This window comes from Myotis lucifugus, unplaced genomic scaffold (assembly GCF_000147115.1).
Source record: "Myotis lucifugus unplaced genomic scaffold, Myoluc2.0 scaffold_145, whole genome shotgun sequence".
Lineage (NCBI taxonomy): Eukaryota > Metazoa > Chordata > Mammalia > Chiroptera > Vespertilionidae > Myotis > Myotis lucifugus.
In genome coordinates, this window is record NW_005871193.1 from 2,533,206 (window position 1) to 2,561,015 (window position 27,810).

Genomic DNA, 27,810 nt, shown 5'->3' on the forward strand with positions numbered 1-27,810 from the left:
GTTTAATGACTTGGAGGTAATGGGTGACCTTAACAAAAGCAGTTTTAGTAGAGTTGTGGGAGCATATGCTTGATTGGAATGAGTTCAAGGAAGAACGAAGGGGAGGAATGAAAGGTCACAGGCAATATCTTAAAGGAGCTCTAATGTAAAGGAGTAGAGAAATGGAACTGCCGAGGGAAGTGGAATTAAGAAAGTTATTTTTTGTTTGTTTTTAAGATGACAGAAATATAGTGTGTTAAATACAGAAACACTACCAATATATTCAGTCTGTCCATTTATTTCTTTACTAAAACAAACAGAATATTGCTTCATCTTCCAATCATAACTATTGAAAAATACATGTTTATAATAGAATTTTTCATGTGAGTACTCTGCTTTAAAATTGGACTTCTTGTACTAATTTATATAATGAATCTTGATAATTAGCTCTTTCATATTTGGAAGTCACCTATTAGAAAATCTTAACTTTCTGAAAGTATAGTTAAGAAGCATGAAAAAAAATATTCTCATCAACCCAAAGATATACTTAAAATTGCTTACTAAAGTGTAAATGTTGATTAAGCTATTCTACTCTGAGATTAGTTTTTTTTAAAAATATGTTTTTACTGATTTTAAAGAGAGGGCGGGAGAGATAGAAACATCATGATGAAAGAGAGTCACTGATAGGCTGCCTCCTGCACACCCCCTACTGGGGATGGAGCCCACAAGCCTGGCATGAACTCTTACTGGAAATCAAACTGTGACCTCCTGGTTCATAGGTCGATGCTCAACCCCTGAGCCACACTGGCCAGATGGGATTAGTTTATCCATGATCCTATCAAGTTGAAGTATCCTCTTCCCAAATACTGATCAAATCAGAAGGGGAAAGGAGCTTCTCCAGATAGTTATACTCAAAGGAAATAAAATCTGTAAACACTAGTATCTCAAAAGTCCTATCATTTCTGAACCTTTTGGAGCACGCACAGGAAGGTATGGAAGATGTTGCATTTCATTGTGACATTACTGTCCCATTCATTTTGTTTTTTAGAATAACAGCCTCAAGTCATCAAAAAAGATTAAATCACTGACAGGAAGTAGTAAATATATAATATATTTTGAAAGATTTCTTTAGGATGAAAATCCTTGATGTCTATTTTTTGCTTAAAATGGTACTTGATATATAGTAAGTGCTCACAAACTTGCTTGTTAAATTAATGGATGATTTTTTATTAGATTGGTGATTTTCTTTTTAAGGTGGTTAAGATTTTTTTACTTTAAATGAATAATCTCTCAATTTTACAGAAGTCTTAACTTTCTGAAGAGTTAAGGATGCTAAACCCCTTTTGGACTTCTGTAATAAATGTTGATTTAGGTGTCTTGTCATTTAGCTGCATCTTGGCAGAGGATCTGATAATTAGTCCTCTTTATAACATATTTATTTTGCAGTCCATATGCTCCCTAAGAGCTTAATTGTTCTTTAATTGGCAATGCAGTCATAGCATCATAACTGTAGAATCAAGTCAGATTAAAATGTAAACATTATAGCCGAAACCGGTTTGGCTCAGTGGATTGAGCGACGGCCTTCGGACTGAAGGGTCCCAGGTTCGATTCCAGTCAAGAGCATGTACCTGGGTTGCGGGCACATCCCCAGTGGGAGATGTGCAGGAGGCAGCTGATCGGTGTTTCTAACTCTCTATCCCTCTCCCTTCCTCTCTGTAAAAAATCAATAAAATATATTTTTTTAAAAATGTAAACATTATAATATAACTTTTGGCTCTTGTCTTCTTTCTAGAAATCTTTTGTCCAGATCCCCCTGCTATCCTTAATGGGAACCACATAGGAACTTCTCTCAGAGACATTCCCTATGGAACAGAAATATCTTACACATGTGACTCCCACCCAGACAGAGGGATGACCTTCAGTCTCATTGGGGAGAGCACCATCCGCTGCACCAGTGACAGTCAAGGGAATGGGATCTGGAGCGGCCCTGCCCCTCGCTGTGAACTTTCTGTTCCTCTTGGTCAGTACCCACCTGCGTTTACCCTAAGTGGATTAAGCATATCTGTACCAGAACTTTCATATTTCTATCATAAGATTACAGTGTTTGCTTGTGAGGTTAACTGTCATAAGTGGAAGTGTCAAATTACAAGCCATCGCTGAAACAGATGGTTCCAGCAGTGCCAAGCTACGACTGAATAGGACTGAATAGGGAAGATGCTAATAACTCATCTTGCTGGTTAAGTGGTGAGGAGAGTAGGGGAAGAGGAGAAAGGGAAAGGGAAGACAGTAAGCACCTGTGTAAATCAGGAAGAAAAATATATTCATTTGAGAGGACAGGAAAACAATCGCCTATGCCAGTGGTCAGCAAACTGCAGCTCGTGAGCCACATGCAACTCTTTGGCCCCTTGAGTGTGGCTCTTCCTAAGTCTTAGGAGTACCCTAATTAAGTTAATAACAGTGTACCTCCCTATATAGTTTAAGTTTAAAAAATTTGGCTCTCAAAAAAATTTCAATCGTTGTACTGTTTATATTTGGCTCTGTTGACTAATGAGTTTGCCAACCACTGGCCTATGACACTAACCAATATCAGGATAACTGATAAAGCACCCTCTATAAGGTCATGGGAATGCAAAGGATAAAACTGGAAATATAGATATTATTTAGCTAAGGCTTTAGCTAGTCTTATGCTGAATAGGTTAAGTAACAAAATAAACTCACTATACCTTTGTATCTAAAGACCTCAACTCAAAGTTCACCCATTTGTCAGCTCGCCTAGGGGCCCATCTTAATCTTTCCTTGAACTCTTCCATTCCTTCTGGGAGTGAGAAGAAGCAAGGAAAGATCAGCTCAAGGAAAATAGTACAAAAAGGAAGGGACTATTCCTAAGAACTGGAGAAGATGGCCTGGTACTTGAGGCCTGACTTGAGGCCTTCCTAAGAATGAAACCTGGAGTAGACTCCATGCATGGCCAGCCTTGGAATACCACTTTCCCTGCAGGGAAGCCCTGAGAGAAGAGCAATCCAATGAGAAATGGTCACGTGATGAAAAGCATTTAACCTTTCTTTGCTCTCTCTCACCCTCCAATTGGATGTTCTCTATCTGAATCTAATGGTATTTCTTTAAATGCAGATGCCTAGACCCCAGCCAGGCCCATTGAACTGGCAAACTGAATCAGTCTCCTCCAAAGAAGAGACAGTTGAGTTCAGACTCTATTTCAAACGTGCAGCACACAATATACCCTCTCATAAAGAAGACATAGCTTCTGCCAGGATGCTGCTGAATGGCTTAATCTATTTGTCCTTGTCCTTAAGTGTCTGGTTTAACATCAGAATGAGAAGAATAGTCTTTTGTTTCCTAGGGCTGCATAAAAAACTACCACAAACCAGGTGGCTTAAAATAATAAAAGTTATTCTTACATAGATAATGGGGCTAGAAATCTGAAATCAAGGTGTTGGCAGGGCCCCAATCCTTCCTAAGGCTCTAGAGGAGAATCCTGTTTTACTTCTTTCAGCTTCTAGTGGCTCCTGGTTTGTGGTCTCATCACTCTAATCCCTGCCTCTGTCTTCACATGGCCTATTCCGCTCTGTCTCTGTGTCTCCAATCTCCCTTTCTAAAAAAAAAAAGACCGTACCCTTTTATGTAATGATGTTTACTTTGAATTTATATTAGTTCACACAAACACTCCATCCATGCTTTTGTTCCGGCCCTCCGTCCAGTTTAAGAACCCATTGTGGCCCTCGAGTCAAAAAGTTTGCCCACCCCTGCCTAATCCCTGCCTGTCTTCACATGGCCTATTCCGCTCTGTCTCTGTGTTTCCAATCTCCCTTTCTTTTCTAAGTACACCACCAGTCATTGAATTTAGGACCACCCTGGTAACATAGGATAATCTCATTTCACTATCGTTACTGTAATTATATCTGAAAATACCCCTATTTCAAATGAGTTCCCATTCTGAGATTCTGGATGGATGTATCTTTGGGGAAACATCATTCAACCCACTAATAGTGGTGACTTCTCTTTAGTGCCAGAGGGGCAGCTTATGATGAGCATTCTGGGAAAGAGGCAGGGAGGAATAAATGGAAAGAGATGGTAAAATATGTCTTGCTATACAGGGTACATTAACACCAATACATGAGTATATGAATTAACTAGGTTAACTCTAGGCATTCTGATAGGAGGTCTGACATGTGAAACCATTAACTAAATGTCTTGCTTCAGTGAAATAAGAGGATAAAGTTCAGAAAGGTAAATAGTCTCTAAGTGGAAAAATTTTTGATGAGTAGATGTTGTTGGAAAGCACCATCCTAAGGTAACTTCAAGAAGAAAATACTTGCCAATATAATAAGTCTCTGTTTATGTGCTCATATATCAACTTAATTGGAGAGAAAGAAGAGTTGAGTGGGAGTCCCATTGCTCACTTGATATTCCTGTGGCTTTAATCTCCAGGTTACTGTCAAGCTCCAGAACCATTTCTGTTTGCCAAGCCTACAACCATAACTGATGAGTCTGAGTTTCCAGTGGGGACATCTTTGAGCTACAAATGCTCCCCTGGGTATTTTGAGAATATGTTCTCTATCACCTGCTTAGAAAATTTGGTTTGGTCAAATGTGGAAGATGTCTGTAGACGTGAGTAACCCGATCCTGGGAACTATGTTCTGTATGTCAAAGCATCTATGGGATCTGATTTAACTTGTTTTGATTTTGAAGGTGAGATATCTAAGATATTTAAATGGAGGGTAGACTTGTAAGTCATCCCTTTTTATGGTCTGGCTTTCTGCAGCTTGACCAGATATTCATTTCCTGGGAAAGACTCACACTAACGGAATTGTAGGGAAACGTTCCATTCACTGGAGGGTACCTTCGATGGTATGAATGAATGAAAAAGGAACACCCAAGAAAATTATGTGGGTCCCAGTGAACTGTGCTTAGCTAACTAAGATGGAGGAAAGTCTCAAATTATGAAGCCTTTGATTTAGGTTGGTGGGATGAGAAAACCATTCTTTAGCCATGAATGGTTTTTATTGAGAGATGCAAGGTAGTCCTTTAAAAGAGGTGCCCTATAGCTACTTGATTCTAAGGTCGTATGGTGAGTATCCTCAAAGTGGCAATTCTGTGGGGAAAATCACAAATATATAGGCTAAGTGTGCTACACTCCAGTCTGAATCTTAAATCAAATGTAAATTTAACTCTACACCTACCCCCAAATTCTGCTGCTTTCTCCTAGGAAAATCATGTGGATCTCCACCCAAACCTTCCAATGGCATGGTGCAAATAAACACGGATACTTACTTTGGATCAACAGTTAATTATTCGTGTAATGAAGGGTGAGTTAGGAGCACTCTCTTTGGAATTTGAGTTCCAGAACAGCAGTGTCAGTCTCTGTCCCAATCTCAGAGAGGCAAACTAGACGACTGCCCCCTGTACTTTAAAAAGTAAGCAATGGGAGTTCTAAACAGAGATGGTAGCTTGAACATGGGCACATGACCAAAGGAATCTTAAAAAAGAGATGAATCTCTATCTACATGATAAACCAGGGAGGGCACCATGTATAGCCGAAGGTAGTCCACGTGAAACCTGGTAAGATAGCCATTGGATAAAAAGGACCAGCTTGCCAAATCAATAGAAGGATAAAGTCTAGTTGAACCATGCAGATATCCTTAACTGAGGTTGGTAAGTACTGTAGCTGAGTTGGAGGACCCTAAAAAGGGTGGTGGGAGGGCAAATCATATATAATATCAGTTCTGGGAAACATAAGCATTCAAATGCACACAGTGTAGGGACACTAATGTAATTTTTGCTCTTGAATTTTCTTTGGGCAAGTAACTGAGCTAGAAGCCATTGCCTCAACTTAGAGCAATTAAAGAAAGTATATTAATTTTTAGTTGCCACAATATATTTAGAGGAAACAGGTATCTAAATATATCACATTTTTCTGCATAAACTGCCTTTGGTGGTCGGTCCCATCCTGTCCTACTCAAGTAGAATCTATGTATTGTACCTATGATCCAGCAATTTTAAACTAGGATAAATCCACATTTACTCCTGCTCACTTTGTCTGAGCCTGGAGATTTTAACACATTTCCATACAATCTCTTCACCGGTTCTTCCTCACCTCCCATTGTGAATAAGCCTAGAGCTCTTTCATTCATGAGCAAAACAAAACACCATGAATACAAGGGAAGGAAGTTAGAGCAATTGAAAATACAAGAGCCATTTCTTTCAGAAATCAGAGAAAATATTCCTCTACAAATCAGTGTACTCCAATAAGTAAGGGAATGAACTCTAAAACAGGATATTAGAAATCTCTCATATCTGTTTGTAATACAGAACCTCTGAAACAGTATGAGGATTTAATAATCTGATATCAGTAAAGTTTATATATGAGTAAACACACAGTAGTCTAAAAAAGCAACAATAATCAAAGATTGAATTCTAAGAAAAAGAAACCAAATAGATCATGAGAAAACTGAATTAAATTCTCCAGAATAAATGAAAGACATCACTGGAAATTACACACACACATTCACACACATTTTCACACACATTGAAACATGAGAAAAAATTTTAAAAAGCAAAAATTGGTGAATTATCAATTAGCACAGAATGGAAGATACTTTTCCAGGTCAGAAAGAAAGAGATTAGATTGTTGGAATCCTAAGGCTTACTGAACAAACGCAGAATAAATGATAAGAGGCCCTTACCCTCTATGGAGAAAATTTATGACATTCAGATATCAAAAAAAATATGCAACTCTCCAGAGCTAAAATAAACAGAAAAAAATGTATATTGCCATCAAATGTTTCTTCTACACTCTAGTGGAAATTAGTGTTTTGAGGGAAAATAATTGTGCTATAAAATATCTGTACTCAGCCAAGTCGCAGAAGCATAGTCTTACATGACCAAGTACCCACAACATATACCAATGAGATATATTTCTTGAAAAAAAGAAAAATTCCCATACTAGATGTGTTTTGATATCTTCTATGTGAGTATTGTACAATAACACTAGAAACTCATAAGCAAAAATTAATTAAAATTCAAAGTTTTGGATCTTGATCAAAGAGAAAATTTAAATAGCCATTGCAGATTACCTATAGAAAAGCAATAATGGATGATTATTAAGTGCAGTTGTCCCAAGCAGTCTACCAAGTGATTAACATGAATTAACTTAATCTTTAAAATGATCATTAGAAATGGGCATTGGCCAGTTATAAACACAGAATTCTGTTACTAATAAGGAAGAGAAAAGTGGATACTGGAAATAGTTTCTGCTACAAATGGTTAACTGCCCTGATCATGTATCTTACATAATCAAGAGGCAAAGTTCTTAGCTGGTCCAGAAACGATCCCACTGTTATATGACATTGAATTAGACACCTTACCTTTCACTTAATCTAGGTTAGTCCTGCTGTACTTTGGAACACTTGACTATCTTAGCAAGTATCCTTTGTGACATTTCTTGCAGTAACAGTATAGGGACATAAATAAAAAGAAGATGTGATATTCCAAACTTTGTGACCTATTTCGAATGGTTTTATGGCACAGTGGATGAATACCCCTGCTTTCCACCATTAAAGTATGAAAATAATTAACTGCTTCTTCTGGCTCTTCACTGAATCTTCAGGGTAAAGCCATCATTCATTCCTTCAATCAACATATATTTTTTGAGCACCCTGAGCTTAAGTGTCTTTTGACTAGGGCCAGAGGCTGCACATATTTCCATTAAGACATTTTCTGCCTGTGAGGAGTTCCTAATTGCCTTGACAGTACACATGGATTAAAAAAAACACACCTCAGTTTCCCTACAGATAACTTCAAAAATGCTCCATTATGAATAACACAGTTATTGCACTGAATTCTGAGGGACTAGGAATGATGGATTACAGAGGTGGGAATTTATATTTGTTCTTAGCAATAAACAACTGGTTTGCAGGTGGAAATGGGGTTTCTTCTTTGCAGTCTCCCATGTGTTAGTTTGTCCTATAATTTGTGAAATCCTCTTGGCATTATTTTCTCAAGGTGATTTAAGTGGAAAACGTGTAGGATATGATCATTTTTCATTTTGTTTCTAGGTATCGACTCATTGGCTCCCCATCTGCTGCTTGTAACCTCTCAGGCAATAGTGTCACTTGGGATAAGGAGGCACCTGTCTGTGAAAGTGAGTGGAAATATTTTTCCCCATAGTTCTCTCCAATTGACCCTGATTTGACCCTGTAGTTACAAAGAAGAAATGTAATCCTTCATGCACAGACTAGTCTCTGAGATACTTGAGAATTGGAGTCAATTGTTACATGGTTCTCCTGTTTGGCTTTTTGTTTTTAATTTTAAGAGGTCATTTATCTGAAACTGTGGGCTTGACCTCAGGTCAAACTGTCCTACTCTCCTACTTTTATAGTAAACTCTTTCCCGAGAAAAGATCATTCTCCTTTGAGTAAATTCAAAAGACATTAGAGAAAACTAAACCTGTCTCTGCCACCTTTTAATAGCACACAAAAATCCCAGGAAAGAGATACATGACTCTCTTCCTTATTGTTCTTACTTTGAACAACTAAAGAAAAAAATTACACTTTTTAACAAGGCTCTGGCCCTTCTTCCTCCTTCAAATTCCTCCATGCTCAAGCCCTAGTTGTATTTGTTCCTGATTAGCTGACTCTGTATTCAATGGGATGTTGTAAAGTGAACCTCCAAAACTTTGATGAACATGGAAGACGGATTACAAATGGAGAGAGTGTTAAGGCTGTTAAGGAATCAGTATCACCTGCAGAATTGATGTCAGTAAAAGTGGGCACAAACTTCTGGAAGGCTAGTGAGGAATAAATACAAAAGCCGTAATGCAAATACCCTTTGACCTAGCAATTCCATTTTCTAGAACATAATCATGGAATTTTCCCATGATTTTGGTCTAAAGACATTCAACGCAATTATATTTATAATCATGGGAAATGTTAAGAATCTAAATGTTCAGCATGGTTTGAAAATAACTAATAGAAGAAACAAGGCTTATTAAAAATGATTATACAATTTTAAGAAAGATGTAAGATGAAATTAGAGACTGAGATGCCTCATCCAAGCGGAAATAAACACTCTATCTATTTACTGGCATGCCTAAAGGTTATCCAGCTAACAAGTATGATATTCTATAAAATATAAATTCAGCATGTGCATACATACATATCTGAAATGATATGCATTAAATTAAGGATATTTATTTTTGGACCGTTATTGTTTTCTTATTTTTGTTTGTCCATATTTTGTAAAATTCCTACAATGAATGTATTCATTGTATTTACAAGTATTCACACACACACAAACAAACACACAAACTAACTTTAGCTTTTAAAGATCCACAGAAATGAATGAGAAGTTATACAAGGTGCCTCCTTTAACCTGCCCATAATTTGAAATTCTCTGAAAAAGTATAAATTAGCAAGATATTATTCGTTTGCCATAAAATTTTTTCTAGGCCTAACACGTTTTGTAGGGGGTTATCTCTGATGAAAAATGTTTCCACTTCTATGGTATTTTTAGGTCAATAAACAGTTAACTGAGTCAATATTGGAGATATATATATATGAATGTGTGTGTAGTCACATATACTAATATTTTTTAAAGTATTATCTTCTAATAGGACATATACTCTTTTATCATTTTATTACCCCTGAATCAATGATTATTTCATTTCTCATGCCTTACATTTTATATAATTTTTTCTTTTTTAAAACAATTTTCTCTTTTTAATTGAATTTATTGGGGTGACATTGGTAAATAAAATTATATAGGTTTCAGGTGTACAATTCTATGATTAGAAATCATTCTTTCGTTTTCCAAATGGAGGCACTATAATTCATGTTTTTAATTTCTCTTTACCTGACCGGGCTGTTGGGCTGCACTGGAGAGCATGGGAAAAAGGGGAAAAAAAACAAAAAGAAAGAAAAAAACCTGGTGTATAAAAAGCTGGTGGCAGAGTGGGAAAATGTGGCTAACACTTGAGGCTTTGTGACTACCCACAGCCCAGTAGGGGGATCCCAGGGTTGGGAGGGCAGACCTCTGCTGAAATTCCAAAGTGACAGCAGGGAGCCTGTTCCTTTAATGTCCTTTGTCATTCTTGCCTGCCTCTGTTCCTTTCCTTGCCCTACACCCAGAGACAGAAGTTACCTTCAGAAATCCATGAGACCTGCACAGCTGGGCAATCAGTCACTGGCTGCTTTATCCAAATACCCTCTCGATAAATACAGCTATTGCCTTACCACTCCTCTATGAGGGAGGTCACTACTGTCAACACCAGTGAAAGCCCAGTATGTTGTGGTGTTGTCCTAAGAGTCCTTGAGCTACTCCTCTTTTCTGCCTCCCAATTCATCTATACCCTGCTTCAGTGGAGTGTCTTATTGTCCCTTGAGGCTGGCTGGACCTCCACACATTCTTCCTCCACCATGTTTTGCACTTTCCAGGTTCATTGTTTTGCAATTATTACTAGTCAGTTTGTGGTAGGTTCACTGAACCAGATAGATCCACTGCCCACTCCAAGGTCCTACCCACTTACCTTCTGAATGACAGGTGGGTGGAAATCTCCTGAGTATTCTGGTACAACGTGCAGAGGCACTTTTGTTTGGTTATGTATGACCGGTGAGTTGTAAATAAAACAGGAGAGAAAAAAAGCAATAACTCACACCACCAAGATGCTGACATCACTCTCTCTCTCCTCTTTTTTTAAAAATTTATTCTTTATAAGAGTTCCTTTGATGACATATGCTGGGGAGCAAAGTCTCAAATGCTCCATTTTAATCTCTTCTTGATGAGTAGTTCCAGAAGTGGTGTATTTAACCTGCAAAGATGTTATTAAATAGCCAATAGAAAACAATAGCCCAGCAATAAGTTAATAACAATCTATGATAAAAATCATATAGATTATCCAGTTAAAATCACAAATATGTAAGCCATAATAATACATGGATATTTTTACAATAACAATTCTTATAAATAGAATCAATGTCACACACCTAAATTTTAATTATGTAAACATGTCTGATTATTAGCAAATATTAGAAGAAAATAATAGTTTTTTAGTGCTATTTAGTAATATTTAGGTACACTCTGGGAAATAATTTGATTATTTTTATTTGTTATTTAAATTCTTAGTAAAGTCATTGTAAAAAATATTATAGAACAGGCAAAACTACAGAGACAGTGAAAACTGTGGTCACCAGAGGTTGGAATGGTGGGTGGGATTAGTAGGCAGAACACAGAGGATTTTTAGGACAGTAAAAGTTTTCTGCATGATACCACAGTAATCAATACATACCATTATATACTTGTCCAAACCCACAGAATATAGAACATCAGAAGTGATCTGAAAGTAAACTATGGGCTTTGGGTGATTATGATGTATCTATTTAGGTTCATCAATTGGAACAAACATACCACTCGGTGGGGGCTACTGATAAAGGGGGAGCTATGCATGTGTAGGGGCTGAGAGTAAATGAGAAATCTCTGTACCTTCCCCTCAGTTTTGCTCAGAACCCAGAATAACACTATGCAATTATCTTAAAAATTAAAAATTGAGCTGTTGTTTACCATACTCTTTCTTGTCCCAGGGATATCTTGTGAGCCACCCCCAGCCATATTCAACGGAGACTTCTACAGCAGCAATAGAAATGTTTTCCAATATGCAACACTGGTAACTTACCGATGTCACACTGGGCCGAATGGAGAAAAGCTGTTTGACCTCATGGGAGAACAATTTCTATATTGTATCAGCAAAGATGGTCAACTTGGTGTTTGGAGCAGCCCTCCTCCTCGGTGTATTTCTGCTAATAAATGCACAATTCCAGAAGTTGAAAATGGGATTCGAGCATCAGGAAATAGGAGTTTATTCTCTTTAAATGACATGGTGAGATTCAGATGTCAGCCTGGTTTTGTTATGAAAGGGTCCAACACTGTGCAGTGCCAAGCCAACAATACATGGGTGCCTGAGCTGCCAAGCTGCTCCAGGGGTAAGTTTCATCCACTAAACCTTATTGAGGGGAGGGGGGGGGCGGGGAGAGAGACATGTAAATGATAGAAGTTGCTGAAATTAAGGAAAGGGCGTGTATGCAAGTGTGTGTGCGTATACGAGGGCTATGAAAATGGCATAAACACTTTAAACAATACTATCTCTACTATCTGTCATCTGTGATAATAATAGTCAAATGGTAATAATTTTCTGTCTCATCTATACACGCATTTTATGTGTTGTTTAATTTAATAACTAGAGCAAGCATAAGAGGTAGGAACTATCTTTATCCCCATTTTCCACGGAGAAAATTGAGTCCTAGATCTGTTAAATAACTGCCCAGGTCACAGGGCTAGGAAACTATAAGGCCTGGAATTCAGGAGCCTTTCTGATTGCAAAGCCTAGTGAAATGTATGGTGAACAATAATGGATGAGACGACGGCATAGATCTATTCCTGGGGGGAGAGGTCAGGAGGCAAATAGGGACCAAAATTACAGCATCAGCTTCAAAAGACCTTAGACTTCAATCATTCTGTGTCAACTCCCTCATGTTCTTGCTGAAAACTCGGAGGCTCTGATAGGGGAAATGACTTGCTCAAATTCAAATATACTGTATATGTAATTTGTATTCAATTCTATATGGTTCAGATTGAAATTTACCAATTGGGCTGTGGTTACAGATTGCCAAAATTTGAGTCAAAATATGCTCCAAGTAAGCAAGACAGAGGTGGGCAAAAGTAGGTTTACAGTTGTAATACAAGTGAATACGACAGTAATTAATAAATAATATTACAAGAATAAGCCCTAGCTGGCTTAGCTCAGTGGATAGAGCTTCGGTCTACAGACTGAAGGGTCCGGGTTCAATTTCAGTCAAGGGCATTCTATCCCCAGTAGGGGGGCGTGCAGGAGGCAGCTGATAGATGATTCTCTCTCATCATTGATGTTTCTAACTTTCTTTCTCCCTCTCCTTTCCTCTCTGAAATCAATATATATATATATGTGTGTGTGTGTGTGTGTGTGTGTGTGTGTGTGTGTGTGTGTATGTATATATGTATATATATGTATATGTATATATGTATATATGTATATATATATATGTAAAATACATATATGGATACTTGTATTTCTTGTACTCACAATTGTAAAACTACTTTTGCCCATCCCTGTACTAGTATGGTCTCTCTTTAAACAGTGTATAGTTTTTGTGGGTGTGTGTTTAAGGGGATTTTGCTCTCGATGACTTCTGTTGTCTTCCTTTCTAAAATGCCTGGCTTAGCATGGCGTGGGAAGAATCCGGGCTGGCACATAGGGATCCAGAGGAGGCTAATGGTTCTGAAAGAGGAGATGGGAGGAAGCATGAAGGGGGATGCCTGCCTGATGGGTCTGTTAGCTGAGACTTGGGCAAAGGTATCCTTTGTTGCTGCCAGAAAGGCTGCCTCCTATGAAGTGTAAGAGTGGAACAAGCCTCCAGCACTCGCCTGGATTGGATGGCCAGGCCTGGGAAGCAGAAAAACCCATTCTGCTTGTTGTCTTGGGAACATTTTAGTAGAAAAAAAATCACAGACAAGGGGTTAGAGAGCCTTTGGTTTTAATCACAGCTCTGAACTGTGCCCTTACTTTGCTCCTCAGTAAAAGGTGGGTGTGAAACTGTTCTTTTCAGTCCTGTACTCTGTAATTAGGATTTTTAAGCTCCCTGGCAGGCGCAGGGTGTAGCAAATTCCCCCATAACTGACAGGAACGCTGTGCCTGTTCTTCCCCCAGTTTGTCAGCGGCCTCCAGAAATCCTGCATGGCCAGCACAGCCCCAGCGACAAGGACAGCTTTTCCCCTGGGCAGGAGGTGCTCTACAGCTGTGAGCCCGGCTATGACCTCCGAGGGGCCGCCTCTCTGCGCTGTACGCCCCAGGGAGACTGGAGCCCGGCCGCCCCCACATGCGCAGGTGCCTACACTCACTCTCATTCTTTCTGCAGATGAATGTCTTTGCACCTCACATGGCGGTCTTACTCCTCCTTTATTTTTCTGTAGTGAAATCATGTGCTGCCTTCCGGGACCCACTTCCTAATGGCCGTGTGCTCTTTCCACTTAACTTTGAGCTTGGAGCACAAGTGTCCTTCGTTTGTGATGAGGGGTGAGTGTGACCGGGATAGTGACCCTCTTGGGTTCAAGCGTTAACCCAAAAAGGGGAACAGACCTATGGAAGCGAAGCACCCAGGGATATTCATGCCTGAGCAGTTTTGATATAAGTGGTAGAACTTAGTAGCAGGACTACCAGGAGATAAGGAACATGACATTGAATGTTGAGTAAAAATATAAATAAAACTGACCTTGAATTCACATTTGTAACTTGAAGTATATGAATAAATAGCTGTTTAGAGGCAGGAAGTAGAAGTTTATGAAAATTTTGCTAGTAAAAGTTTAATGTATGAGACACAAATTATTTGTAATGTGATAAGTCAGACAAGGATTTTTTCAGGAAACTTTCAAATCAATCAGTAGTACAATTTGTAACAATTTGTGGATAAGCGCTCTTAATCCAATTATATGTCTTCCCTTTGGTAATGTCATTGACATTGGGACCATATGGCCAATGTTATTGTTTTGATTACTATTATTAGCTGTTTATATGCATCTACCAGTAGCCTCCAAGTAATATACACTCACTGTGGAGGTAACAAGATTGAGCAGTTAATTTTATCAGTTTCCTAGGACTCTTTAATGTGTACAAAGTCTACTACCCAGTCATGGTGAGCATGTTTTAGAAAGTCAACAGGATTCAACAATAATCTGGGCATTTCAGGGAGACAAAGCCTCCTCGCCTCATCCTTTTGTTCCTGAACATTTGCTCAGTGTGTTTCTGTGAGCCTCTGTCTGGCCATTACAAATGTAGTGGCAAGAAGAACAATGTCGAATCTCTGTAAATGTTCTCTGCTTTGCTCGCCCAGATGGAGAGCTGTTTTTCCCCGTGATTCACTGATGAGAATAAGTGGGATGTCACAGAGCTGTCTGTGAGATGGGGTTTGGGTCCAGGGCTCAAGAGGGGTCCAGCTCTGTGTTCAGTGACTTCTGGAAGTGACATTAAGCTATGATGTCTATAGGACCATCTCTGATGGCTTTGCCCATCACAGGATACAGTGATTCTTAGCATAATTTGGCTTCTGAGTTCCTGCCAACTGCTGAATTCAGGTCCCTAATAAACAGACTTTCAACTGGGCCTCAACCTAAGAGCCAAATGGTATTTAGATGGAAGGGAGCAACCTGAGTATCTATCAGGGATGCGAGGAAGAAAGAGATGGGAGTTGCTTATCTATTTGCTACTCCCCCTTTTTAACTTTAGGTTCCGATTAAAAGGCAGCTCTGTTAGTCATTGTGTCTTGGTCGGAATGAAAAGCCGTTGGAGCCGCAGTGTCCCTGTGTGTGAACGTGAGTAGAAGGAACAAGTATGCAACCTGGGTAGCTCTCCTTTCTATTTCCAGTGTTCTGTGTCGCATGGTCTCACCTGTCATCTGGATCTTTCACCAAATTACTTACAAAAATACGTTTTGTTGGAAGAATTTCAAAACAGGTCATGTAGATCTTATACACTGTGCTTATGTTGCTACCTATAAGTCACCAGGTTAATGCCAGTGCTGAATTTTGTGGGGAATATGAAGGGAGAAAGCAGATGGCACAAAGGTCTGCCAACATGTATTTATTCATTTATTTTTTCGTTTCTCTTACATATATATGTCCCTTTATCCCCTCACTGATCTAAACTATTCATCCATCCTGTTATTTAGTCCTGAGGAAGGGCCACATGTCAGGACTTTCCATGTGGGGAGAGTAATGAATAGGGAAGACATATCCCTGTTCTCGTGGAGTTCACTTTTTTATTGCGTTCAGAGAGGATGGGAGAGAGAGAAAGAGAGAGAGAGAGAGAGAGAGAGAGAGAGAGAGAGAGAGAGAAACATCAATGATGAAAGAGAATCACTGATCGGCTGCCTCCTGCACATCCCCTACTTGGGATCAAACCCACAACCCAAACTTGTACCCTGACGTGGATCGAAACCTGACCTCCTGCTTCATGGGTCCATGATGAACCACTGAGCAACACCGGCCGGGCATGGAGTTCATTTTCTACTTAGGGAGGTTGCCCACGAACAAGAAAATAAATAAATAAACATAAAAATTGAATGCATAAAATATGTTAAAATTCATGTGTTATAAATTTAAAAAAAAACAGTGTTATATGATAAATTTGTATGGTACAGGGAGGTGAGTTAATATTTGAAATGAGATGAGGTGCCCTGAATTTTCAAATCACTTGCTTAAATAAAACATGCTGAAGATTCAGAAACTGATAAATAGATAAAAGTGTTTTATTCACCAAGACATAACTGATTTAGCCTACTCTGTTAACTAAAGCAAAGAAAGATTTTTTAAAAATACCATTTTTTGATGATTGAAAAATATTCATTTTTAATTTGGATTTTGATAAACTACCTTGCAAGAAATCTATTTGTTCATCTTATGTGATTATGGTGGAACTTTATGAGAACATTCCATATGTATAAAAGTCAGATACTCATCAAACTCAACCTTCCCAACACACATAAAACTGAAAATAAATTTATAATTAAACTTTGGATAAACACAAACAAATCAATTATTCTTTGATGTACTAAAGCCTTCACTTGTTTACTAGTATACATACAATTCTGATAAGCTTGGGTATCTCTTCCCCAATTTATATCAGTTTAGAAGCATCAAATTAGTTTTAGGGAGGGAATTGCTAAAAATAGATACACTAACAGCCGGAAAAAAATGACAGCTGATATCTTGGAAGAAAGAAAAAAGTGAAAGAAGAAGAAAGAAAAGGCTACCCGGTGCCTTTTCGTCTGACTGTAGGAATCAATGCGTTCTGATGGCATTACGGTGTATTTGACGTGGGCACTGATGATAATGGTCTCAGTCATCTAGAAACATTTACATCGGCTGCAAATGATAGTCCACATTTCACAAATTTCACAGAGATTTCCCTGGAACTTCAGACATCTGAGAGCCAAAACCTTGTTTATCTTGTATTGCATTGTCAGCCCAGGACTCTTACTACGTCTGACATAAAGTAGGACATCAAATGGTTGCTGAAGAAAAAAACAAATTAATTACCTTTCAAATTGGTTAAAATCTTAGCTGTCCAGAGGGTCTTTTGGATGTTTGCAATAAACTGCAAGCTATGTCTCACCTTCCTCAGTTTCTTCTCTAAAAATGTTCTACATATATAAATTGCATGCACCTTAGTTATATTATCATAGAAAGAAATGTGTTTATACCTGGCTGGTGTGGCTCAGTGGTTGAGCATCGACCTATGAACCAGGAGGTCACAGTTGGATTCCCAGTCAGGGCACATGCCCAGGTTATGGGCTCAATTCCCAATAGGGGGCGTGCAGGAGGCAGCGGATCAATGATTCTCATCATTGATGTTTCCATCTCTCTCCCCCCCCCTTCCTCTCTGAAATCAATTAAAAAAATTTTTTCAAAACAGAATGTGTTTATAACACAGTCCCAGGATACCAATATTGTATAATCATTTGATTGAAACTCTACTGGAACCTAACGCACTTGTCTTCTTTCTAGAAATCTTTTGTACAAATCCTCCAGCTATCCTTAATGGAAACCACACAGGAACTTCTCTGAGAATCATTCCCTATGGAACAGAAATATCTTATACATGCGACTCCCACCCAAACAGAGGGATGACCTTCAGTCTCATTGGGGAGCGCACCATCCGCTGCACAAGTGACAGTCAAGGGAACGGGCTCTGGAGCGGCCCTGCCCCTCGCTGTGAACTTTCTGGTCCTGCTGGTCAGTACACATTTCCCCACCTCCCATATGGGTCAGTGCGTCTGGCCAAGAACCTCCATATTTCTATCGTGACAGTGTCTGTTCCTCTGAATATCACTTTGTCATGAACATCAGACACAGAAGTACCTGCCAGGAGGATAACAGATGGTTCTAGAGGTGCCGCACTGTGCCCCAACCGGTGGTGTTCTGATGACCCTGCCCACTGGGGTGAGGAACGTAGGATAGTGAGGAGAGGAGGCAGAAGAGAGTGGAGAGAATCAGTGAGGCCCAAAGTTTATAGAGAATATTTTAAAACCAGTGAAAATATTTGGTTATGCCATCTCTATTACTAGCTGCTTTTATGCTACGTAAGAGTAATTTACTTCAAAATTGGTAATGCTCTAGAAGTAATTAGGCAAGTCCTGATGTAGCCATTTGTGCTCCTGTTGTTACTTCTAAGAGTTCTGCTCAGCCCATGACTGTATTTTGTTGATGCTTCTTCTCATCTTTAGCAAAAGGAACTCAGGATGCCCTGGAGAAGTGAAGCAGGTGGTTGTGCTTTTGGCCTCCGTAGCTCAATCCTTTCCCATATATTTCTAGCTTTAAGTGACAGTACCTGGCAACCAGAAGCTCCTTTGTGGCTGTGACTGGCCACACAAGCTCCGTCCTCCAGAGAGGACAGGTAGCATTGACTGGGTGATTTGTAGATGCCAGTGGTATTTCTATCTGGTGGAGTCGGCAGGTAAAGGACATACTACATGATCCTGTTTAAAGGCTGAGAGGTCTGGGTTTAGAGAATTAGTCCTCCCACTGACCCGCAAACATTTAGTGCCTTGAGTCCTGCCTGCCTAGGTCTTATGTGGTTCTAAGAGTCAGAAATATTATTTGATGTGTTGGCGTGTTCATACTTCTATGTTTAACTGAAAGTCTTTTCTTGATCTTAGCATGCCCACCTCCGCCCAAGGTGCACAATGGGCGTCACACTGGAGGACATGTATCTCCATATCTTCCTGGGATGATCGTCAACTACACCTGTGACCCAGGCTACCTGTTGGTGGGAAAAGGCTTCATTTTCTGTACACATGAGGGAACCTGGAGCCAAGTCTACCATTATTGCAAAGGTACCTTCTATTCTTGCTGGGCTTTTATGGACACTTTCTGCATGAGGCTAATAAGGCTGATGGAGATCTTCTCTGAGAGAATGATGAAATGAGTATCAATAGAGGAGACGAAAAGCAGAACAAACAGTAGGAAGAGAGGCTGCACAAATATCCTTACCTCTACCAAATAAGTAGGAAGAACAGAGGGAATTGTCAGTGATGGAATAGACATCAACCACGAGTTTAAAATGCTTTCCAGGCCTTTTACTAATAAACTATTTCAGCTTTAAAGGATCACAGATGGTCCTCACAAATACCCTTAGAATAGTGGTTCTCAACCTTCTAGCCCTTTAAATACAGTTCCTCATGTTGTGACCCAACCATAAAATTATTTTCGTTGCTACTTCATAACTGTAATGTTGCTACTGTTATGAATCGTAATGTAAATATCTGATATGCAGGATGGTCTTCGGCGACCCCTGTGAAAGGGTCGTTCGACCGCCAAAGGGGTCGCGACCCACAGGTTGAAAACCGCTGCCTTAGAAGGTCAATAAGAGACCAGAAGCACTTTGTTGTGAGGACTGTAGAAGTAAGGTCGGAGCAGTTAGTTCTGAATTACTAGGTGTGGAGTCTCACTATAACTTCCAAGTCCAAAGGTAAAGAGTTTATTGCCTCTTTCCTGCACCAAGTCCCAGGAATGATTTTTGTTATTCTGTCTACGTTTGCAAAAATGAAATATGACTTTAAAACCTTACTCGGCAATATTCTAAAAAGCTACAAAATGTGGAATTAAAATTCATATTCTATGACTAGGCCTGCTACTGAGATCTTTACAAAAGCGATGTGTGTTAGTCTCCTGAAGAATCTGATGAGGTGAGATAATTATTCTTGCTGTCTTACTGAGGAGGAAATTGAGGTGTAGAGAGATCCAGTGACTAGCCTATGATCCTCAGCGCAGGAGGATGGTGCTAGGACTGGACCCCAGCTCACCCCCTGCTTTCTAACTCTGCACTTTATCTTGACTCCTTTTAAATGTGGCTTTTTGACTTTTCAAAACTATAAGTTAAGCTTTTTGCTTTGCTTGTTTCTCTTCTATGCTTTCATTTTTTCAAATACTATGTAATGTTAAGAATTAGTTAGTCTTATGGCTGCTGTGGTTACAGGACTTTATGGCCCTCCCTGACCTAAAAGTCTCAGAAATCCGGCTTGGCCTCCTGCCCCTCAATTTCAGAGACAGAGAAGAAGTGGGCCAACACAATGATGGCAAGTGACTCTGTTTTGGTTATTTGCCAGAATGGATGGCACTTACAGAGTCCCTGTGGCTCCGCAGAAACCAAAAGCTCACCCCTCCTTTTTTAAAAAAAATATTTTTAAAATCGATTTTCAGACAGAGAGGAAAGAAGAGGGAAAGAGCAAGAATCATCCATGTGAGAGCCAAACATCAATCAATCAACTGTGTCCTGCATGCTTCCTACCGTGGATTGAGCCTGCAACCCGGGCATGTGCCCTGTCAGTGCATGGGATGACGCCCAACCAGCTGAGCCACACCAGCCAGGGCTCCTCTTTGCTTTCCTATATAATAAAAGGCCAGGGACCATAAGCTTACCGACCAGAATGACCCCTCAACCAGTCGCCATGAGGTGCATTGACCACCTTTGGGTCCCTCTACCTCCCAGCCCATGAGGGTGGCGGGCAGGGTGGCGAGCAGCAGCAAGCAGCAGCAAAATATTCACACACGATTTCGTGTGCTGGGCCTCTAGTAGTTACATAGAAGTATGAAGATTTAGGGAATCGTTCCAGGATTAACTATTCAGATTAGGACTCTGGAATAGTTTTCCTGAAAATAAAAGAATTGTATCCCATTCTCCTAGTAGCTGCTTTCTTTTCATTTATATAAAATTGTTTTTGTCTTAATAACTATTCTCTTCAAACATGTCTTATTCATTCCCTATTTTTAGCCTTAACAAAATTAGCCAGGAATCTTATTTAAAAAAGTTTCTTAATCTACATCCCCAAGAACTTTGATTCTGACATTTTGAGTTGGGGTCCAGAGGTCTATTTTTAACAAACCCACTAGAATATTCTGGTGTAGAAAGACCACAGACCATACTGAGAGAATTAGCACTTTACCTGATAGGGTTTTACAAAGGAAATTAGACTTTTACAACTGAAAAATAGGCTTTGCTTAAATCGAAGAAGTTGTGGCTGGGCAGAGAAAGACAGCAAAGTAAGGTTGAGCTAAGTGAGATAAGTTAAGTTGAAAATTGATATTTCAAATTCAGAATCATGATTTACTAATGTCTTTGTTCTATATGTAGAAATGAGCCAGAAACAGGCATTTAATCGAGAGGCAAAAAGCAGTATTTGTTGTATTCCCAGAGACAGTTAATGTGATCTTCCTATTTCCTGTGGTATGACCCAAGTGGATCTAGGCTAGATTATGCTAATCCTAACTCCTCATCTTTCCACAGCTTTCCAGTTTCAGATTTGTTTACAATTAAAAGTGGATTACAGTACATTCCATATTCCTAGGAAAATAAAGTTTGAGAATCTTAAATCATACAATGTTTATCTTAAATCATATGATGTTTAGGGAGGAGCTATCAATTTTTCTTGATTGAAAACATGACCCATCTTTGCTGAAGGGAAATAGATTTGGGGGGTCATAGGTATTTCCATTATGGTAGTTACAACTAAAGTTCTCAATAAAATATCAATTTCCTTCCAATTTTCTAATTTCAGAGGTAAAATGCAGCCTCCCAAAGTTTACGAATGGAATCTGGAAGGAGTTGGACATGAGGCAAGAATTTCGATTTGGAGATACTGTAACCTTGGAGTGTAAAGATGGATATACTCTGGAAGGCAGTCCCCGGAGCCAGTGCCAGGCAGATAACACATGGGACCCTCCTCTGGCCACATGTACTAGTACATCTGGTAAGTGCAAGAGCAGGTACAAGGAATGCAGGTCCTCCCCAGTCATGCACTGTTCATTCATTCATCCGTACTGTCATCAAATGTGGTGTGATTGTTACAGCATCGAACGTGGTAGTGCTAAGGAGTGCAAGAGGAGCTCCTAATTCTTCTCCAAAAGCCCTTAGCAAAGAGAGCCAAGCAAGCCTTGCTCTCTCCACAGTTCTCAACCCATTCATCTCTCCTTGGGGACCTCACTGAACCTTTTTTGTCTGCATCACTCTATTGTTGCCTGCATCCCACAGTAATGATTTAGTTATAGCCCGGGGCCTTAAAAGTCAAGCCCCTCAGAGATAGAGCAGGCCTTCAAGAATTTCAGCATGAGTCAGGAAGCACCTTCCAAGTTGCTGAGACCAGCTGTTCTGTCGCCCTCACTGCTGTAGGCCACAGGATTCTAAACTGGTAAAACTACATCAGCAGATTTAGAAATCAGGTGTCATTGAGCTGTATTGGCAATTAGATAGAAAATTCTAAACCTTGAACTTGTACACATCAAGGAGCTGATGAGCAAAATTAACAATGAATAACTTTCCTTAATCTAAGTTAGTGCTAGGCCTCCCTCACCCATTCTTATGATTCTTATTTGAAGCAGTGATGACCAAGATTGTTCAAGATGTTTTTATAGTTAATCCCTTGAATTGCTAGTTAATCTGACTTATAAATGATATTTCCAAATTATAAACTTGTAACCTCCTGAATATCAAATTATTTTCACTTTGGCAAAAAGCTATCTGGCTGAATGAATGCCTTTACAGCAGTGGTTCTCAACCTTCCTAATGCCGTGACCCTATAATACAGTTCTTCATGTTGTGGTGACCCCCAGCCATAAAATTATTTTCGTTGCTACTTCATAACTGTAATTTTGCTACTGTTATGAATCGTAATGTAAATATGTGATATGCAGGATGTATTTTCATTGTTACAAATTGAACATAATTAAAGCATAGTGATTAATCACAAAAAAATATGTAATTATATATGTGTTTTCCGATGGTCTTAGGCAACCCCTGTAAAAGGGTCATTCGAACCCTAAAGGGGTCGCGACCCACAGGTTGAGAACCGCTGCTATAGAGGGTTCGAAGATGTGGCCATGAAAGATGGAAAATTCTCATAATGGAGGACTACCCTACCAGACATTAAAAGAAATATAAAGCCACAATACACAAATCACTTTAAAGTAGCACAAAATTGACTCATTTTTGTAAATGAAACAGAATAGATATTAATGAAATAAAAGTTATTATAAATAAAAGTAAAAGTATCTTACAGATGAAATATAACAGAGATGGTAAAGATGATCAAATAACATAGGTAGATTGAAACAAATTTAGGACTTTTCTTTTTATCTTACAAAAAGTACCAGAAGTATTAAAGAGTTAAAGTTTTTAAAGTCAATATAAAAGCTAACGTAAATTATATTTATTTATCAAACCTCTGGAAGAAGACTTAAATTCTTTGAACTTTTTGATATGACAGAGAAAATCATTAAAGAGCAACAAATTTGACTTACAGCTTATGTGGGTATTTTGGAAAGTAAGAAAGCAGTAGACAGATGAGAAATATGGGACAAATATAATGAAGAGTTAATAGTATTATCATACCAGTAGCAATAGTGGTAGTTGTGGTGGTAAAAATTAACATATATTGATTGAGAGCTTAATTCCACTGTTCAAAGGTTAGGTAGGTAAAGAGGTGCTATAAATATGTAAAAACCTACATGTATGGGAACATGTTCTAGAAGGGAATGTAGCAAAGCATTTTCTGGTGGTAGAATTATGTGTGATATTTTTCTTTTGTTCTGTTTTATACATTCTTTGCTGTAGTTCTATTAACTTTTTGATAAAATGGTAAGTTAAAAAGAAAGGAAACAGACCACTGAATACTGAAGATAAAATGAGATTGTCTCAGTAAAGCCAATGGTTTTTTAAATTAGAACAAAATTGGACTGTGCAATGATAAAAATTAGGCCAAATTGTCATTGGCTGAGGGCTCCTGTTCAATCATGTTGAGGGCTTGACTGATGCATTTGTGACCTTTGTCTTCCTTTTAGGCCGACGTAATGCTCGCATTATTGGTAAGTTTTATAAAGGGTTTGCTGAGAAACTGCAGCATCTTTAACAGTAAGTATCCACTTATAATGAATGAAATGTAAAAAGAGAGGTCAAAATATCTTACATTGCGATTTCATTTAGAAAGGAGACAGTGATAGACTCAGGCCACGGTGTGGCGAAACTGGTATCCTCATCTGCCTATAGAGTGTCCTCCATCAGAGGCTCTGCATTGTCTTTGAACCATTAAAGATGACCAGTCCTTCATCTTATTTTATTGTAGCTGGAGAATACAACCTGGGAATATTCTTCAGGGCAGTAGTCATGCTCACTTGCCCAAACTGGAAGCCACAGAGACCACTAAGCCCGTTTCTGGGATCTGAGTATGTAAGAGGAATAGTGTTATGAGAGAGTCGGCTTCAGAGGGAATTGGCAGTTTGTTGCATAGAATAGCTCCTGTGCCTCACACAAGAGATGCGCAGGGCCTGAGAGGTGGAACCCAGGAGTCTCAGCGCTGTTGTCACATGTTGTTAAAAGGCTGCTGTTGGACTACAGGTTACAAAATGGCTCTGCTCACTCCTTACCCTTAACCCTATAGAAGTGACAGTAACGAGCTGGATTAAACAAGACGCAGAGGGGAGATCTTTTTGTTACTGTTGTTAATCCTCACCAGAGGATATTTTTTCCGATTGATTTTTAAAGAGAGAGAGTTGGGGGTGGGGGAGGAGACTCACCCCAACCAAGGCAGGGATCGAACCTGCAACCCAGGTAGGTGCCCTTGACCAGGAATCAAACCCATGACCCTTTGGTACACGGGCTGCGCTCTAACCACTGAGAAATGCCAGCCAAAGGGGAAATCTTCAAGGTAAGCCAGTGTTGGTGTTTTTTAAACCAGAATTTAGCTACATTTTTAAAAAATCATTGGCAACCTCTAGAGCAGTGGTTCTCAACCTTCTGGCCCTTGAAAAGCAGTTCATCATGTTGTGACCCCAACCATAAAATTATTTTTGTTGCTATTTCATAACTGTAATGTTGCTACTGTTATGAATCGTAATGTAAATATCTGATATGCAGGATGGTCTTCGGCGACCCCTGTGAAAGGGTCGTTCGACCGCCAAAGGGGTCTCGACCCACAGGTTGAGAACCTCTGCTCTAGAGAGACTAGATATGAAGATAGAGATGAACAGCTATGGGTTGTATTTTGCATGCACTTAATTACCTTGTTTTTCTGCCTAGGCATATCCTCCAGTGTGGTCATCTTTATTATACCCATCATTGTTTCCTGTTGGATGATTCTCAAGCGCAAAAAACGGTCAGTCCAGCCATGGGCTTTGCAATCACTAAGACCTATATGCTCATACTCACTCACTAGCTTTGCTCCCTGGGCAAGGTACTTAGTCTCTCTAAAGTTCATTTTCCTTGCCAGAAAAATAAGATAATAGTCGTTCCTACCGCAACACAGTGCCTCTCTTATAATGAATGTCACAAAATGTTAGCTATTGTTATTTATACATAACTATTCTTACTGATATTTAAAAGTAATTAAATACTTCTTTTACTATCAGTTCTTATGTACCTTCATGACAACTGCTACTTTCCATACTATAGGTATTGTACAAAATATAGAACGTATATCTTCACTATGGCGGTGAAAGGAAGCCTTGTGTAAGATTGCAGCGCAAAGCCATTTAAATGTCACAATCCTGTTGTACCAGTATTTACCAATCGATATAACTTTGGAATAGGGAAATGTGTTGTCCTAAGGCATGGGCACTTGTCTATAAGCAGGTTAGAGTTCCGACACAACCTATAGAATGGTTTTAGTATTATTTTCTAATCCAAGTTTTTACTCAGTTTTGAAAAGTGTGACTTGGTTACATTTTTCTTTCTAGATGCCTACAAAGATATCAGAAACCTGAGACAAAGTATGCCCTAAATGTCCAAATGAAAGTTATTGATTACCTCCTTTCAAAACAAAAATGTATATAATTTAGTTATTTTTCTCTTCTTTTTCTCCCCTGCCAATTAGCAGTAATACAGATGCAAAATCTAAGGAAGTCAATATCCATTTACATCCCCAAGAAGACAGCTGTGATCATGCGCAAAGTCTGCAAACAAGTGAGGAACATGACAGGTACCGAACACAAATTGAAATCAAAATGCTTTCAACAACCCAAGTATCGAAATGGAAACAGGATTTAAATGTGCTATTGTACCTGGTAGATCACTAACACCAAAGGCGTTGGAAAGTACTTCAGGAGCTGGATACACTGCTGGTGGTGTCTATCTTGGATAATTGTTTCCAGTGACTTGGGGTGAGGACTCCGGCAGTGCTGTGCACAGGCACTGTTTTCCTAAGCATTCCTGTATTATTCTGCATTTGTTATAGGTGGATGTGGAGTTCTTGGGGTGCCCTGGGGGAAAGAATTTTACTGATGAGGTAAAGTTAAGGGGGTTCCCTTCCACGACCCCATCTATGTCAGTCCCACCATGGAAGAGGTCCGAGCTTACCTTCAGCAGGGCTAGAATTAGGGATGCCAGTCTCCACCCCATAGTAAAGCACAGGCCAGTCCAGCATCCGCATGTGGGGTCCACATGGCCATGGGCCACGCGGCTTCTAGGGCCACATGGCTATGGAGACAGAACAGGCGAGCGCACGGGGCAGGTGCAGGCCATGAAGCGAGAGTGCCACAGCACCAGACCAGAACAAGAGAGAGGGAACGCTTTGTCCTGGGATCATGTATTCCCAAATTTTCCTGAGTTTGCATTGTGTCTACCCTCCAGCCAATCCACTGTTCCTCAAGCTAGACTGACAGGCAAGCACCTTTTCTACATCACCCTGACTGCACTGTGTATGCGCCCATCTCCCCCTGTGTTCAACTCCTTCCCCTGAGCATGTACCCTGACTGAGAATCGAACAGGTAACCTCTTGGTACCTGGGAGCCGTCAGAAAACTTACAAAGATATCAAAAACCTAAGACAAGAGATGCCCTAAATTTCAAAATGAAAGCTACTGACTACCTCCTTTCAAAACTAAAATGTATATAATTAAGCTATTTTTCTCATCTTTTTCTCCCCTGCCAATTAGCACTAATACATGGCTGGGCAGGGGGGACGCATTTGTTTTCTTCTATTATCAGGGGACTTCGATGGAAAAATTATGCAAAACTGATTCATAGCCAGCCATGCTACCACCAAATATAAACAGACTGAATAACCAGACCATGAGGGCAATACTTGTCTTTATAAAAATTTTATTTAAAAATGTTCCAGAAGACTGCTTAAAATATCATTTGATTTACCCTATTGTTGCCAGGTTACCTGCCTAAAACACTTTGCCACCTTCCTTCCCATCTAAGTTGCATGAACCCAGGTCTGAATTCACTGACCCAAGAAGCTCCCCCAGATTCCCAGATAACTCCAGTCCAAAGTGATGTCTCGCTTTAGAACTCAGAGCACTTCCTGTCTATTCCAATTTTTAAAATAAATTATTTTCTTTCAAGGATAATATATACTCATTGAAAACAGAAAATACCCAGAAACATAAAAATAATAAAAATCACTTGTAATAACCCTCCACCCAGTGCTTAGTATTATTAAGCTACTTTGCATATTATTTTACATTTGCAAGGTTATACTTTGAGATTATGTTGATGTGATTTTGGTTTCACAAATGACAACTGTTAGATTTAATGTAAGGTTTAATCTGAGATGTAAGATTTAATCTGACCAAAGCCAATAAATTGACCAAGACAAGCAGGGTAAGAGCGAAATATGGCGTTTATTGGAAGCTCTCGGGTGAGGTCCCACGGTCTGGGGGTGCAGGCCGGGGGAGTCACACCCGCCTATGCCTGGCAGAGATTTTTTATGCTGCTGTTGGACCAATCAGGTTTATCTGAGGTAGC

At 39.4% G+C, this 27,810-nt stretch overlaps 1 protein-coding gene across 1 annotated transcript in view; it reads left to right on the plus strand.

The window, feature by feature from the left end:
- Positions 1-27,810, plus strand: part of CR1 (complement C3b/C4b receptor 1 (Knops blood group)) — a 92,745-nt gene that overhangs the window by 63,728 nt on the left and 1,207 nt on the right. The window contains exons 38-52 of the mRNA XM_023758999.1: positions 1,772-1,999; positions 4,426-4,605; positions 5,204-5,303; positions 8,052-8,137; positions 11,571-11,969; positions 13,730-13,906; positions 13,993-14,095; positions 15,302-15,387; positions 17,581-17,808; positions 18,732-18,908; positions 21,630-21,821; positions 23,908-23,931; positions 25,142-25,217; positions 25,935-26,082; positions 26,295-26,345. Coding sequence (XP_023614767.1) covers positions 1,772-1,999; positions 4,426-4,605; positions 5,204-5,303; positions 8,052-8,137; positions 11,571-11,969; positions 13,730-13,906; positions 13,993-14,095; positions 15,302-15,387; positions 17,581-17,808; positions 18,732-18,908; positions 21,630-21,821; positions 23,908-23,931; positions 25,142-25,217; positions 25,935-26,082; positions 26,295-26,345 — 2,255 coding nt within the window. The remainder of the gene's footprint in view (positions 1-1,771; positions 2,000-4,425; positions 4,606-5,203; positions 5,304-8,051; positions 8,138-11,570; positions 11,970-13,729; positions 13,907-13,992; positions 14,096-15,301; positions 15,388-17,580; positions 17,809-18,731; positions 18,909-21,629; positions 21,822-23,907; positions 23,932-25,141; positions 25,218-25,934; positions 26,083-26,294; positions 26,346-27,810) is intronic.